Below are 11,475 nucleotides of genomic sequence, written 5' to 3'. Positions count from 1 at the left end.
ATCAGTGCCACCCATAAGTACCCATCTTTGCAGCCTTTCAGTGTCGCCTATCAGTGCCCACCAGTGCCACCCATGTGTGCCCATCAGTGCCACCTATCAATGCCCATCAGTGCTGCATATCAGTGCCGCATATCAGGGTCCATCGTCAGTGCCTGTCAGTGCCCGCTCATTGGTGCCACCTCATCGCTGCCGCCTTATCAGTGCCCGTCAGTGAAGGAGAAAACGTACTTATTTACAAAATTTTATAACAGAAACAAAAGCAAAACTTTTATTTTTTTTCAAAATTTTCTGTCTTTTTTTATTTGTTTAGCAAAAAATAAAAACCGCAAAGGTGATCAAATACCACCAAAAAAAAACTATTTGTGGGAACAAAATGATAAAAATTCTGTTTGGGTACAGCGTAGCATGACCGCGCAATTGTCATTTAAACAGCGAAAGCACAGAAAACTGAAAATTGGCCTGGGCAGGAAGGTGTATAAGTGCCCCGTATTGAAGTGGTTATAAAAGCCTTATTTGATTATTGTTTTTTACGTCGGGTATGTTCCGATGTGGAGGAGGGGCTTTACTCTTCTTGTTTTGACCTTATAATGTTGTTTATTCGTTTTTAAACTCCTCCCTTCCCCCTTCTTTGTTTTGGTATAATGAGCTTCCTGGGATATAGATGACTATTGTTTCCTGTCTATATAAGCTTGTTTTTAAAATGCCCTTTTTGTGAAGTGTTGTCCATTGGGCTGAGGTATGTCACTTCCGCCCGGTGGTACGCATATTACTTCCGGGTGGGTGATTATATGGACGGGGGTTATACTACTTCCGTCCCATATATTTTATACAATGTGTTTTGGTGTGTCTCATGGTCCGGGAGATCACTGCTTCCGCCTGATGGAGCGCACACATTTCCTGTCACAAATGTTGTCCAATAGATGGAGGTTCTTTACGTCCGTCGGGTGGACGGGGTGGGCGGAGCATGGGCTGGGAGATTCCTATCTCCATCCTGTACATCACATGCTATGTGCTCTGGCGCGTCATTGGCTGGAGGTTAATTACTTCCTCCTGATGGAACGCACACAATATCCGGCCTCGCAAATGGATCCACTCCTATAAATCACAGTGTCACACGCCGTCACCACGCCCCTGAGGACGCACACTCGTGACGAAACGTCGGGCCAATGAGGGACGAGTAACGCATTGTGAACAGAGGAGTGGCGCCATCTTGTTGGTAGGAAGCACTGGACGCTTTCCTTTTTGCTCATGCCTAATTTCTTTTACCTAATGTGAGTTGTATACCAAACCTTTTGTTTAATATATTGTCATATTTTATGGATGTTTGCGCAATGAGATTATTTCTTTCATCCCCTCATATGTAATCACTGAGTTGTGTCTGTGGAGTTCATCTCCCGGCCGGGGTTGGAAAAATACAACCATCCTTATCTCTGGTGGGTCTGTGAATGAGGTAGGAATCCTCATTCACAAATCCACCAGAGATAAGGATGGGTCTATATACACCAGATTACCAAAAGTATTGTGACGCCTGCCTAATGAGAGAACCTAATTGATGAATAATGCCCTGTACACACGGTCGGACATTGATCGGACATTCCGACAACAAAATCCATGGATTTTTTTCCGACGGGTGTTGGCTCAAACTCATCTTGCATACACACGGTCGCACAAAGTTGTCAGAAAATCCGATCATTCTGAACGCGGTGACGTAAAACACGTACGTCGGGACTATAAACGGGGCAGTAGCCAATAGCTTTCGTCTCTTAATTTATTCTGAGCATGCGTGGCACTTTGTGCGTTGGATTTGTGTACACACGATCGGAATTTAACCGATCGGATTTTTTTATCCTGCTCCCAAACTTTGTGTGTCGGAAATTCCGACGGAAAAAGTACGGTGGAGCCCACACACGATCGGAATTTCCGACAACACAATCCGATCGCACTTTTTACGTCGGAAAATCCGACTGTGTGTAAAGGGCATTAGAATTGTGGAACTGGCTCTTCAGACGTTTGCTCAATGCATATATCTTATACACTGGCGGTAAGAGGCAGTCTTATTGGGTGTCGGTGACGGTTCTCCTTCTTTCTATCTAATTGGAGGTCTTTGGATGGATTGCAATATTTCATTTATGGACTGTATTTTTTTATACATTTGCTCTATTGTCACTATGATTTAGCGCTACATCTATACCTGCTAGTTTTTGCCATTGTATCCAACAATATTGTGTTAGCTGCTTTTTTCGTTATCCTATTTAGTTTTGAGCGCAGCAAATCTTTTCTTTTTTATTGAAGTGGTTGTAAACCCTCCCTAGTGACTTTTACCTATAGGTAAGCGTGGAATAAGGCTTACCTATAGGTAGTGGAAATAATTCCTAAACGTGCACCGTTTAGGGGATATTTCACTTGTAGTGCACCAATGATGTAATTGGCGCATGCGCTGTGAAGAAACGGACCTCCGTGCCGTTTCTTCCCCCAGTGTGTGCCGTTACTGATGGCTCCCGCGCGCATCCACGAGAGTGACGACACGCGGCTCCGGACAGTCACAGAGCTGGAGTCCGTGGCCCCCCGAAGGAAGAGGAGTGAAGATGGACGCGGCCTGTACAGGGGACATCGATGGATTCGTTTGCAGGTAAGTGTCACATGATGGGCTAGTATGCGATGCATACTAGCCCATTATGCTTTTAATTTGCAGGCTTTGCAGGGAGCAAAAGAGGAAGTAAAACCCATCAGGGTTTACTTACTTTTTAACATCTATAGATTACAAAATATATAATTATCTTTGTCGCTGGCATTGTCTACACACAACCAGATTAAGGATGCAATATTGGTAGCGATAGGGACCATGGGAAAATGGTGACGACAGGATCATTCTCTGATCTTCTGGAAAATGGGCGCCGTTATACTTAAAGCGTTACTAAACCTAAACATTTTTTTTTTTACCTTAATGCATTGCTTGCATTAGGGTAAAAGACATTTTTTTCAGTCTCCCTGTACCACCCTCTCTTTCCCTGTGTGAAGGGGAAGAGAGGGGAGAAGAGATCAGCGCTGTGCATTGGCTGCATCTTTTCTCCCCTTACTTCCTCTTTGCACCTCATTCGAGCAGGAGCCATTGGCTCTTGCTGCTGTCAGAGGAAGTGGGGGCGGGCCTAAGTCCCACTGTGTAAGTCTATGGAGCACGGCTCTGTAGACACACAGCTCGGGAGCGCGGGGACTACCTCTCCCCATAGCCAGTGGCTGGCTATGGTAGTCCCGAGAAGAGGAGGAGCTGAGATCGCCGCCGGGGACCCGAGGAGAGGAGGATCGGGGCCACTCTGAGCAATACCATTGCACAGAGCATGTATGTTTGTTACTTTAATAGAAAAAAAATAGTTTAGTAACACTTAATAATACCAGAACCATATAAGAGCTCTGGGCTACTAGAAAATGGCCACCATTATAGATACTGCAATAATACAATGCTATATAAGGGCACCTCATATGCCAGCTGTTAACCCCTGATGAAGTCACGTGGGCGTGACGTAACGTGTAGGGTGTGAGTGGAGGCATACCGGAAGTGACATCGGCACTATTATATGTAGTCACTCATTTTAAAAGTGAGTAAAAAGCAGTTTTAATGTAATAACTGATCCAAATCATTTGGTGGAGGGGGGATTATGGTGTGGGGTTGTTTCAGGGGTTGGGCTTGGCCCCTTAGTTCCAGTGAAGGGAACTCTTAAAACGTCAGCATATCAAGACATTTTGGACAATTTCATGCTCCCAACTTTGTGGGAACAGTTTGGGGACGGCCCCTTCCGGTTCCAACATGACTGCGCACCAGAGCACAAAGCAAGATCCATAAAGACATGGATGAGCGAGTTTGGGGAGGAGGAACTTGACTGGCCTGCACAGAGTCCTGATGTCAACCCGACAGAACACCTTTGGGATGAATTAGAGTGGAGACTGCGAGCCAGGCCTTCTCATCCAACATCAGTGCCTGACCTCACAAATGCACTTCTGGAAGAATGGTCACACATTCCCATAGACACTCCTAAACCTTGTGTACAGCCTTCCCAGAAGAGTTGAAGCTGTTATATCTGCAAAGGGTGGGCCAACTCAATATTAAATCCTATGAACTAAGAGTGGGATGCCATTAAAGTTAATGTGCGTGGAAAGGTAGGCGTCCCAATACTTTTGGTAATCTGGTGTATATAGAACCATCCATACTCTCTCTATATACAGCGCGCTGCCCCGCCTCTCCATGGAAAAAACAGCCAATCACACAGTTGATACGATTTGAGATTAGGAAGGGCGGAACAAAGAAGGTGGAGGGGCGGGGCACAGAGAGGGGGCGGTGCTGTTGTTGCACGCAAAACGTGACTGAGGGAAAGTGCGTAATCCCGTTATGGGGGATGAGCTTGTCGCTGCGTCCTATGACGAGTGGGCGGAGTGTGATGTACGCGATCCTGGTTCCCGCAGACGCAGGAAGATGGCCGCGGATAGATTCTCCCGGTTTAACGAGGACCGAGACTTTCAGGTGCGGGGCGGGAGAGCGGGACCGAGGGGAGGGGAGGGGATGGCGGGGAGTCGGGGGGGGAGAGCCGGGATGTATCATAGTGAGAGGCGAGGGGAGCCTCCCTTCCCCCACACAGTGACCCCGGAGATCAGGGACTCATCTGTACACCCCTCCCCCGCTCTACCTCACCTTATATGAACCCAGCCTACTGTACACAGGCTCCTCCCACTGAGACCACCGACTCCGCCCTCTATTCCAGACCCCCCCCATCATCACCCCCCCCATCTACTGTATACCAGACCCCCCCCCCCATCATCATCACTCCCCATCCTCTGTATACCAGACCCCCCCCCATCATCATCACCCCCCATCCTCTGTATACCAGACTCCCCCCATCATCTGTATACCAGACTCCCCCCCCCCCCCCCTTCTGTATACCAGACCCCCCCATCATCATCACCCCCCATCCTCTGTATACCAGACTCCCCCCCCCCCCCCCCCCATCCTCTGTATACCACCCCCCCATCATCATCACCCCCCCATCCTCTGTATACCAGACTCCCCCCCCCTCTGTATACCAACCCCCCCCCATCATCACCCCCCATCCTCTGTATACCAGACCCCCCCCATCATCATCACCCCCCATCCTCTGTATATCAGACTCCCCCCCCCCCCCATCCTCTGTATACCACCCCCCCATCATCATCACCCCCCCCCTCTGTATACCAACCCCCCCCATCATCATCACCCCCCATCCTCTGTATACCAGACTCCCCCTCCCCCCATCCTCTGTATACCAGACCCCCCCCATCATCATCACCCCCCATCCTCTGTATACCAGACCCCCCCCATCATCATCACCCCCCATCCTCTGTATACCAGACTCCCCCCATCATCATCACCCCCCATCCTCTGTATACCAGACCACCCCCATCACCCCCCATCCTCTGTATACCAGACCCCCCCCCCCCATCATCACCCCCATTCATCCTCTGTATACCTGACCACCCCCCCATCATCACCCCCCATCCTCTGTATACCAGATCCCCCCCCCCATCCTCTGTATACCAGACTCCCCCCCCCCCCCCATCCTCTGTATACCAGACTCCCCCCCCCCCCCCCATCCTCTGTATACCAGACTCCCCCCCCCCCCCATCCTCTGTATACCAGACTTCCCCCCCCCCCCATCCTCTGTATACCAGACTTCCCCCCCCCCCCCCATCCTCTGTATACCAGACTTCCCCCCCCCCCATCCTCTGTATACCAGACTCCCCCCCCCCCCCCCATCCTCTGTATACCAGACTCCCCCCCCCCCCCATCCTCTGTATACCAGACTCCCCCCCCCCCCCCCATCCTCTGTATACCAGACTCCCCCCCCCCCCCATCCTCTGTATACCACCCCCCCCATCATCATCACCCCCCCATCCTCTGTATACCAGACTCCCCCCCCCCCCCCCATCCTCTGTATACCAGACCCCCCCCATCATCACCCCCCATCCTCTGTATATCAGACTCCCCCCCCCCCATCCTCTGTATACCACCCCCCCATCATCATCACCCCCCCCCTCTGTATACCAACCCCCCCCATCATCATCACCCCCCATCCTCTGTATACCAGACTCCCCCCTCCCCCCATCCTCTGTATACCAGACCACCCCCATCATCATCACCCCCCATCCTCTGTATACCAGACCCCCCCCCCCATCATCATCACCCCCCATCCTCTGTATACCAGACCCCCCCCCATCATCATCACCCCCCATCCTCTGTATACCAGACCACCCCCATCATCATCACCCCCCATCCTCTGTATACCAGACCACCCCCATCACCCCCCATCCTCTGTATACCAGACCACCCCCATCACCCCCCATCCTCTGTATACCAGACCACCCCCATCACCCCCCATCCTCTGTATACCAGACCACCCCCATCACCCCCCATCCTCTGTATACCAGACGACCCCCCCCCATCATCACCCCCCATCCTCTGTATACCAGACCCCCCCCCCATCATCACCCCCATTCATCCTCTGTATACCTGACCACCCCCCCATCATCACCCCCCATCCTCTGTATACCAGACCCCCCCCCATCATCATCCCCCCCCATCCTCTGTATACCAGACTCCCCCCCCCCCCCCCCCCCATCCTCTGTATACCAGACTCCCCCCCCCCCCCATCCTCTGTATACCAGACTCCCCCCCCCCCCCCATCCTCTGTATACCAGACTCCCCCCCCCCCCCCCATCCTCTGTATACCAGACTCCCCCCCCCCCCCCCATCCTCTGTATACCAGACTCCCCCCCCCCCCCATCCTCTGTATACCAGACTCCCCCCCCCCCCCCATCCTCTGTATACCAGACTCCCCCCCCCCCCCATCCTCTGTATACCAGACTCCCCCCCCCCCCCCCCCCCCATCCTCTGTATACCAGACTCCCCCCCCCCCCCCCCCCCATCCTCTGTATACCAGACTCCCCCCCCCCCCCCCCATCCTCTGTATACCAGACTCCCCCCCCCCCCCCCCCCCCCATCCTCTGTATACCAGACTTCCCCCCCCATCCTCTGTATACCAGACTTCCCCCCCCATCCTCTGTATACCAGACTTCCCCCCCCATCCTCTGTATACCAGACTCCCCCCCATCCTCTGTATACCAGACTCCCCCCCCCCCCCCCCATCCTCTGTATACCAGACTCCCCCCCCCCCCCCCCATCCTCTGTATACCAGACTCCCCCCCCCCCCCCCATCCTCTGTATACCAGACTTCCCCCCCCATCCTCTGTATACCAGACTTCCCCCCCCATCCTCTGTATACCAGACTTCCCCCCCCATCCTCTGTATACCAGACTTCCCCCCCCATCCTCTGTATACCAGACTTCCCCCCCCATCCTCTGTATACCAGACTTCCCCCCCCATCCTCTGTATACCAGACTTCCCCCCCCATCCTCTGTATACCAGACTCCCCCCCCCCCCCCCATCCTCTGTATACCAGACTCCCCCCCCCCCCCCCATCCTCTGTATACCAGACTCCCCCCCCCCCCCCCATCCTCTGTATACCAGACTCCCCCCCCCCCCCCCATCCTCTGTATACCAGACTCCCCCCCCCCCCCCCCCCCATCCTCTGTATACCAGACTCCCCCCCCCCCCCATCCTCTGTATACCAGACTCCCCCCCCCCCCCATCCTCTGTATACCAGACTCCCCCCCCCCCCCCCATCCTCTGTATACCAGACTCCCCCCCCCCCCCCATCCTCTGTATACCAGACTCCCCCCCCCCCCCCCCATCCTCTGTATACCAGACTCCCCCCCCCCCCCCCATCCTCTGTATACCAGACTCCCCCCCCCCCCCCATCCTCTGTATACCAGACTCCCCCCCCCCCCCCATCCTCTGTATACCAGACTCCCCCCCCCCCCCCATCCTCTGTATACCAGACTCCCCCCCCCCCCCCAATCCTCTGTATACCAGACTCCCCCCCCCCCCCCCCCATCCTCTGTATACCAGACTCCCCCCCCCCCCCCCATCCTCTGTATACCAGACTCCCCCCCCCCCCCCCATCCTCTGTATACCAGACTCCCCCCCCCCCCCCCCATCCTCTGTATACCAGACTCCCCCCCCCCCCCCCATCCTCTGTATACCAGACTCCCCCCCCCCCCATCCTCTGTATACCAGACTCCCCCCCCCCCCCCCATCCTCTGTATACCAGACTCCCCCCCCCCCCCCCCATCCTCTGTATACCAGACTCCCCCCCCCCCCCCCATCCTCTGTATACCAGACTCCCCCCCCCCCCCATCCTCTGTATACCAGACTCCCCCCCCCCCCCCCCCCCATCCTCTGTATACCAGACCCCCCCCCCCCCCCATCCTCTGTATACCAGACTCCCCCCCCCCCCCCATCCTCTGTATACCAGACTCCCCCCCCCCCCCCCATCCTCTGTATACCAGACTCCCCCCCCCCCCCCCATCCTCTGTATACCAGACTCCCCCCCCCCCCCCCATCCTCTGTATACCAGACTCCCCCCCCCCCATCCTCTGTATACCAGACCCCCCCCCCCCCCCCCCATCCTCTGTATACCAGACTCCCCCCCCCCCCCCATCCTCTGTATACCAGACTCCCCCCCCCCCCCCCCATCCTCTGTATACCAGACTCCCCCCCCCCCCCCCCCATCCTCTGTATACCAGACTCCCCCCCCCCCCCCATCCTCTGTATACCAGACTCCCCCCCCCATCCTCTGTATACCAGACTCCCCCCCCCCCCCCTCCTCTGTATACCAGACTCCCCCCCCCCATCCTCTGTATACCAGACTCTCCCCCCCCCCCCCCCCCCCATCCTCTGTATACCAGACTCCCCCCCCCCCCATCCTCTGTATACCAGACTCCCCCCCCCCCCCCCATCCTCTGTATACCAGACTCCCCCCCCCCCCCCCCCCATCCTCTGTATACCAGACTCCCCCCCCCCCCCCATCCTCTGTATACCAGACTCCCCCCCCCCCCCCCCATCCTCTGTATACCAGACTCCCCCCCCCCCCCATCCTCTGTATACCAGACTCCCCCCCCCCCCCCCCATCCTCTGTATACCAGACCCCTCCCGCCATCCTCTGTATACCAGACCCCCCCATCATCACCCCCATTTTCTGTATACCAGACCCCCCCCCCCATCATCACCCCCCATCCTCTGTATACCAGACCTTAGTACTATCATCCTCTTATGTACACCTGATACTCCAGTGTCATTATTCCCATTCTGTGTCTGTATACCAGATACCTGACACCGTCATCCCATCTATGTCTACACACCAGATACCTGACACCATGTCTACACATCAGTAATGAGTCTTCTCTTCTGTGTTTCTCCCCCCTCTATATTTCCCCCCGTCCTTTTTATCGACTTCCCCATTATATTCTCTCCCCCCCCCCCTTTCCTGTGTATGAACTACCCCTCTATATTTCCCCCGTCCTGTGTATGGGCTCCCCCCCCTATATTCCCCCCCTTTCCTGTGTATGGACTACCCCCCCCCCCCTTTCTGTGTATGGCCTACCCCCCTGGATTGTACAGGATTAGCAGATTTGTTGACGTACTGGAAAATTTACTGTTAACTGCTTTCAAATGCTCTATAAGATTGCTGAGATACTTTTATGCCCCGTACACACGATCCGAAAATCGTATGAAAAATGCCGCATTCGAATCGATCGTACGATAATCGGATCGTTAATACAGAGCTTTCGAGAACCAATCAGGACAGTTCATCCGATATTATTCGGAATACACAGAAATTTTTTTTCGTACAATGCCAGATCATACAATTTTCGTTTAAGCACTTCCCGCCCGCCCTATAGCGGATTGACGTCCGGGAAGTGGTTCTGTTATCCTGACTGGACGTCATATGACGTCCAGCAGGATAACATGCCGCAGCGCGCCCATCGTTGGAGCGGTATGTCAGTCTGACACACCGCTACACCGATCTTGGTAAAGAGCCTCCGGCGGAGGCTCTTTACCACGTGATCAGCCGTGTCCAATCACGGCTGATCACGCTGTCAATAGGAAGAGCCGTTGATCGGCTCTTCCTCACTCGCGTCTGACAGACGCGAGTAGAGGAGAGCCGATCGGCGGCTCTCCTGGCAGGGGGGGGTCTGCGCTGATTGTTTATCAGCGCAGCCCCCCCGCAGATCACCACACTGGACCACCAGGGATCGCCACTAGGACCACCAGGGAAGGGGCAACATGTGGATGGCCAGGTATGTACCCCATGGCCATCCACATGTGCCCAGTGTGTCAAATCTGTGCCAATCAGTGCCCACAAATGGGCACTGATTGGCACCATTATGTTGCAGTGATGCCCAGCAATGCCACCCTTAGGGGCATCACTGCAAACAAGCAGTGCCATCAGTGCCACCCATCAGTATCCATTCATGCCACCTGTCAGTGCCCATCTGTGCCAACTATCAGTGCCACCCATAAGTAACCATCAATGCCACCTATGAGTGCCCATCAGTGCCGCCTATAAATGCCCATCATCAGTGCAGCCATATCAGTGCCCGTCAGTGCAGCCATATCAGTGCCCGTCAGTGCAGCCATATCAGTGCCCGTCAGTGCAGCCATATCAGTGCCGCAGAAAACGTACTTATTTACAAAAAGTTTTAACAGAAACAAAGAAAAACTTGTGTTTTTTTTTTCAAAATTTTCGGTCTTTTTTTATTTGTTGCGCAAAAAATAAAAACCGCAGAGGTGATCAAATACCACCAAAAGAAAGCTCTATTTGTGGGAACAAAATGATAAAAAATTTGTTTGGGTACAGTGTAGCATGACCGCGCAATCGTCATTCAAATTGCGACAGCGCTGAAAGCTGAAAATTGGTCTGGGCAGGAAGGTGTCTAAGTGCCTGGTATTGAAGTGGTTAAGCAGTACAGCTGACGTTCGAAAATGCAATACAAATGCCTTACAACACATGATATCACTTACAAATTTGTATTCTGTCGTACGAGATTCTTTGTGACTTTAGTAAACTCATCAGATTCAACGTGAGATTAGCATGCAAAAAAAAAAAAGGACGATCATTCGTCCGATAATCAGATCGCGTGTATGGGGCATTACAGTATCTCACAAAACTGAGTACACCCCTCACATTTTTGTAAATTATTATCTTTTCATGTGACAACACTGAAGAAATGACACTTTGCTACAATTTAAAGTAGTGAGTGTACAGCTTGTATAAGGCCTCATGTACACTGCTGCTGGTAAACGGACGTTTAGACCCCTTTCACACGGAGGGCGTTTTGCAGGCGCTATAGCGTTAAAAATAGCGCCTGCAATCCGCCCTCAAACAGCTGCAGCATTGTCTCCAGTGTGAAAGCCCGAGGGCTTTTACACCGGCGCGCTGGCAGGACCTCAGGAAAAGTCCTGTCAGCAGCTTCTTTGGAGCGGTGTGTTTAACGCTCCTCCACCGCTGCTCCCCATTGAAATCAATGGGGCAGCGCTGGGATACCACCGGC

At 53.7% G+C, this 11,475-nt stretch overlaps 1 protein-coding gene across 3 annotated transcripts in view; it reads left to right on the top strand.

The window, feature by feature from the left end:
• Positions 1 to 4,359: 4,359 nt before the first annotated feature.
• The window catches only part of GPATCH8 (G-patch domain containing 8), a 121,710-nt gene continuing 114,594 nt past the window's right edge, over positions 4,360 to 11,475 (top strand). For all 3 annotated transcript variants that reach the window (XM_073607712.1, XM_073607711.1, XM_073607710.1), the window contains exon 1: positions 4,360 to 4,513. In XM_073607712.1, the coding sequence (XP_073463813.1) occupies positions 4,382 to 4,513 (132 nt within the window). In that variant the 5' untranslated portion in view covers positions 4,360 to 4,381. The remainder of the gene's footprint in view (positions 4,514 to 11,475) is intronic.

Source organism: Aquarana catesbeiana, linkage group LG12, assembly GCF_042186555.1.
Source record: "Aquarana catesbeiana isolate 2022-GZ linkage group LG12, ASM4218655v1, whole genome shotgun sequence".
Taxonomy (NCBI): Eukaryota; Metazoa; Chordata; class Amphibia; order Anura; family Ranidae; genus Aquarana; species Aquarana catesbeiana.
Note: the sequence above shows the minus strand (reverse complement) of the source record. Positions and strands in the feature narration are given on the sequence as shown.